General features: G+C 35.0%; 1 protein-coding gene across 1 annotated transcript in view; it reads right to left on the bottom strand.

Annotated features, from left to right (window-relative positions):
• Positions 1-3,311, bottom strand: part of LOC136024782 (epididymal secretory glutathione peroxidase-like) — a 26,482-nt gene extending 23,171 nt beyond the window's left edge. The window contains exons 1-2 of the mRNA XM_065700239.1: positions 3,053-3,311; positions 286-414 (exon numbers count right to left, since the gene is read on the bottom strand). Coding sequence (XP_065556311.1) covers positions 286-414; positions 3,053-3,229 — 306 coding nt within the window. The 5' untranslated portion in view covers positions 3,230-3,311. The remainder of the gene's footprint in view (positions 1-285; positions 415-3,052) is intronic.
• Between the last annotated feature and the right edge of the window lie 2,049 nt (positions 3,312-5,360).

Raw genomic sequence — 5,360 nt, 5'->3', positions numbered from 1 at the left:
CAGATTGGGATAGAGGAGGAACGTGCGTAGCTGCGTCGGCCTAAGGCGGCTTGGTGCTGCGGGTGAGTTTTTAACGGCAGTAGTATTTTAACACGTCCCTGCAATCCTAGTGAGAAGGTGTCCTTGCAGCAGCAGGATTCCGAGAAGACCAGAGACTTCTTGGTGATGCCCCAAGTCCCTTCTTTGGAGGCAAGGGAAGACCTGGGGTTTATGATAGCTCTAAAGCGTATCTTAATAACAAAAGCTAAATTATATAGGTAACAAGTGAAATTAAAAGAGAATTACCTGGCCAAACAAGTTGCAAGGAAATCCAAGGATTTCAAGGGTGCCATTGAAAGTGTCTTTCATTGCATTCAAATCAATATAGTTGTGTGTAAGACCTCAGTAGGTAGCAACATTTACAACCAAAACATACTGGAAATAAATAAATTAAATTTAAAAAATGAGAAACTTCCTAGTGCAGCAGTAGATTTTAGCTGTTAAAATTTTTTGATAACAATCAAGTCGTAAATAGTGTAATAGAAGTCATGTGGTATTTATCATTTGGTATTTTATGTGGGAATAACTGTCCACGAAGGAATTGTCTGCAGGGGGAAGGAATTTTCCATGAAGAAGGAGCTGGTTTTCTCAGGATTTTAAACATTATTAAATAAAACACAAGTTTTTTTTCAACTGAAAGTAAAGAGCAACATTAAAACTTAAAATGAACAGAAATTATTACGTATATGAGGGGATTTACCCCCCACCCCCGTCAGCACCTCACATTTTATGCTATAATTCGAATTTTTTTCCAATTTTTTAAGAATGACCCCTGAATCACAAAGGCAGTTTAATTAGTATAAATAGATCTTTTAAAATTACTGAAAAAAATTTGGCGTAAAGAGCGAGGTATTGACGAGGGGAAACCCCCTCATATGCGTAATAATTTCTGTTCGTTGTAAATATTAATATTGCTATCTGCTTTATTTTTAGTATTGTCAGAGAGCCAAGGGTACTTAGGGTACTTATTACCGTTATTCGACAATTAAGATAAACCATTACACCAATCAAGACAGGAGCTAATGCGTGTGGTGCGTCAAAATCTATAAAAAGTATTTTTTGATTACAACACAATTTTAAAAATTAAAGTTACTTTTATGGTATTTTGAATGATTGTTTTTCGTGATTTTTATATCATTATTGTCATTATCATTTTTATTATCTTAATTGTTTTATTTAAAGAGAGATGCCGGCACAATGTCTTATTTATCTTTTTTTTTAGACCAGGGCACTTCATATAGAAGGAGTTGTTGCAGATACTTCAAAAAGGGCTCACTCGAATGAAAATTAGAATTAGTGCCCTTTTTAACGGTCGAAGTGATTGGAGGGCAACCAACCCCCCTCCCGCACCCATAATTTCGCCAAACACATCCAATCAAAATTTTGAGATAGCCATATTTTTGTTTGGCGTAGTTGAAAGGTCTGGAAATTATGTCTTGTAGGACAACCCCCCATGGTCCTCGGGGCAAGGGTTGTAAGCTACGTCCTAGGGGCAAAAAGGATTTTTATAGAAAGGGTGGTCATATAAACTTTGGATGGGGCTCATTAGATTGGTAATTAAAAGTTCTAGAGCCTCTTTTAAGATTCAACGTGATTGGAGGGCAGATACCCCCCACGTCGTATTCTCACGAAGTATATCTGATAGAAATTTCGAAATGACTATTTGTTGTCGCAGAAACTTCGAAAAGGGCTCATTCAATTGGAAATTGAAAGGGTTAAGGCTCTTTTCAATGGTAAAAAGAGATGGACAGAAAAAAGTTGGTAAAAAGTTCGATGGACAACCAGCCCTCCCCTCACCCATCCACAATTTCCCCAAACACATCCAATCGAAATTTTGAAATAGCCATTTTACTCAACATAGTTGAAAGATCTAGAAATTGTGTCTTTGAGGAAGGCAACCTCCCCCCCCCAACAGCCCTCAGCGCAAAAGTTGTAAGCTATTCCCCGAGGATATATGAAGTTTTCTTATGGAAAGAGTGGTTGTATAAATTTTGGAGGGGGCTCATTGGATTGGAAATGAGGAGTTCTAGTGCCATTTTTAAGATTCAAAGTGATCGGAGGGCAGCCAATTCCCCGTGCCGTATTTTCCCCAAGCGCACCCAATGGAAATTTTGAGAAAATTTTGTAGTAATTCATGCTATAGTATACTGTATTATGCTGTATTTAGTAATTTTTTACCAGAAGAAAGATCACGAATGCGTGTTTTATTATTTTTTTTTTTTTAAGGTTGATCGTATAGACCCAGTGGGGCTAGAATATTGCGAGAGGACTCACTCGAACAAAATTGAAAGTTCTAGTGCTCTTTTAAGTAGGATCTTTCTATGGAGTAATTTTAATTGGGAAGAGAATTTCCCATGAAGGGGACGCCGGAATTCCTAGCATTTAAAAAAATGATCAGAAATTAAATAAAAACTGAAAGTGATTTTTTATACTGAAAGTAAGGAGCAACATCAAAACTTAAATGAACAGACAATATTACGTATATGAGGGGGGTTACCTCTCCTCAATAGCCCGCTCTTGCGCTAAAGTTTTTTTAACTTTTAAAAGTTACGCAAGTTAATATTCTACTTAAATAGCCTTTGTGATTCAGGAGTCATTCTTAAATAACTGGAACAAAAATAAAACTTAGGTTAGTATAAGGTTCTTATTAGTTAAAAAAAGTAAATTAATACGCAAATCACTTTAATTATTCATTTATGATGAGCAATCTTCAAACCTATATTACTTCAAAAATTTTCTGAATTTGATTAGAAAAAAAACTAACCGAAAGTAAGGAGCGACAAACAAAAGAAAATATTTTATTGTTTTAAAAAGTAGAGTTGTGAGAAAGAGTCAAACTTTAGCGTAAACAGTGGAGCGTTGAGGAGGGGACAGCCCCTTTCATATACTGAATAGTTTCTGTTCGTCTTAAGTTTTAATGTCGCTCCTTACTTTCAGTTAAATAAAACTTGTTTTTTTTTATTTAATTTACTGAGGAAGCAACAACTGTCAGTGATATTAAAATAATATTTACCTTTCCACTGAAGTCGGACAACTCGATTCTATTTTGTTCAAGTAAATCCAATTCTGAAAAATCGTGAATTGTCCCATTCTTACCAATACAATCAACACTTGAAAGTGTTGTGTCACCCTTAACGAAAGTTAACGCACAAAGAAACAAAGCAAAAAAGCCTTTACTGAACTCAGACATGTCTGTTTTGACATTAACAGAAAATCATCTGTTCCCAGAAAGAAAACTGATAAATGATAATTCACGTTCTCAGAGAGTGATGCACGTGTCTCATTTATTGCAAAATGTATTTGAACAATAATTTATTTTTAGGATTTATCTATTTGTTCTAGAAATTGGAAATTTTGGTTTTGCCACTATCTGAATTGTGGTTTTACTGTTTGTTATAGAATTACGTAAAGCCAGATTCTGAGATATTTTTAGGTAAATCTATTTTTACTTTTACTACGTTTTACTTGATATAATGTGTTTTGTATTATATCAAATTATATAATTATTATATATATATATATATATATATATATATATATATATATATATATATATATATATATATATATATATATATATATACATATATATATATATATATATATATATATATATATATATATATATATATATATATATATATATATATATATATATATATATATAACCCTATATAACCCTATATAGGCCAGTGTATTCTCCTGATGAGCCCTTATGTTGGGTGTTGCCTCTGAATTATTTGTCTACTTATTGACGACATGACTGCCTGTCCATGGAATATTCTTTATGGTTGATTGTGTGTGGCTATGCTGTTTGACCTATGTGATTGTATGGATGAGTAGGGTTAAGGCCTCATTCAAGTGCTGGTCTATATTAATCACTAATTTAGGAAAACAGTCTTCCTTCTCTCCTTCTGTCTCTTTTTTTTTTTTTTTGTGTTTGTGCTGTAGCATTGGTGATTTCTCTTTTCATGATATATATATATATATATATATATATATATATATATAGCATTTGGCTAACTCAACTACTTTTTGATCCTCCTTCACCACTTTCTTTTCAATACTTCACTCTTTATTGCAACCAAGAAGTATCATTTCCTTTAATTTAGCTTTCTACTTTCTTTTACTACTCCTCTAATTTTCTGACGAGAATAGGCTGGGTAAGCTGGAACTGTTCCCCTGTTTTTGAATCCTTGTGTGCATTGTTTTACGACATTAATATCATGGGTCCAGCGCATTCCTTCTGGAGAATCCCCCCGCAGACAATTCCCCCGGGAACACTTCCCCAAATTGAAAATTGAGCAACCGAAGAGAAATTAAGATAAATAAGAAGAAAGAAGAAGAGTATAATTGTGCATCAGCTAATATTCACTAGGGGGCGTCTGGTCATTGTGAAGAAGGTGGGGAGCAGATCCCTAAGAGAGCGTATTTCAACGCCAAAGTTGTCTTATTTTCCATTAACTTTCAGGTAAATATAATTCCTTAAGTCCAAGGGGTGTGAAAGGGGAGGAAGTAGGAAATAAGCTCTCATCTTCCTTCATTCAGGCTAACCCTGAGTAAGGGTGCTATGGGAGTGATACCTTCCTTCTTAGTCCATAAAATTTTTCCTGATATCTATTTTAAGCTTCATTTAACTAAACTAATTTATTTATTTACGTGTAGTTGCTGCGGGACCAGACGAGGACACATCATACAGTATCTAAAAGACTCCTTATGGTTGATACCTATTTATCGTGGTCTTGCGCCAGATTTCTTCAGCAAACCGGAGCTAGCGCTACCAGTTTCAAAAATTTCTAATAAGGTCAAGGTCATTTTTGACAAATGTCTACTAATTCTTCTATAGAAGAATTATAGACCTGGCGGTCAGGTCGCCTACGCCAATCTGGCAAAGGAACCACTAGAAGCACTTGCATGATTATGCGGTCATTGGGTCTTCTCAGGATATGGCCGAGCCATTGCAGTCTTCTCTGTTTGATAATCGTGCTGATGGGCTCGATGATTCAGCAGCGGTGACGCACATCAAGCTTAGAGATTCTATCGGAATAACGATCATCAGGATTTTGCGTAGACAGCGGTGGTCAGAGATTTCCATATCATCGAGATAAAGTGCCTTCAGTGGCCAAGTCGCAACTGCATAAAATAAGCTATTTCACTTTATACAATGATTAAATAAATAAAAAACACGTTTTTTAACTGAAAGTAAGGAGCGACATTAAAACTTAAAACGAACAGAAATTACTTTGTATATGAAAGAGGCTGCTTCCTCATCAACGCCCCGCTCTTTACGCAAAAGTTTGACTCTTTCTCTCAATTCTTCT

Source organism: Artemia franciscana, chromosome 3 (assembly GCF_032884065.1).
Source record: "Artemia franciscana chromosome 3, ASM3288406v1, whole genome shotgun sequence".
Classification (NCBI taxonomy): domain Eukaryota; kingdom Metazoa; phylum Arthropoda; class Branchiopoda; order Anostraca; family Artemiidae; genus Artemia; species Artemia franciscana.
Note: the sequence above shows the minus strand (reverse complement) of the source record. Positions and strands in the feature narration are given on the sequence as shown.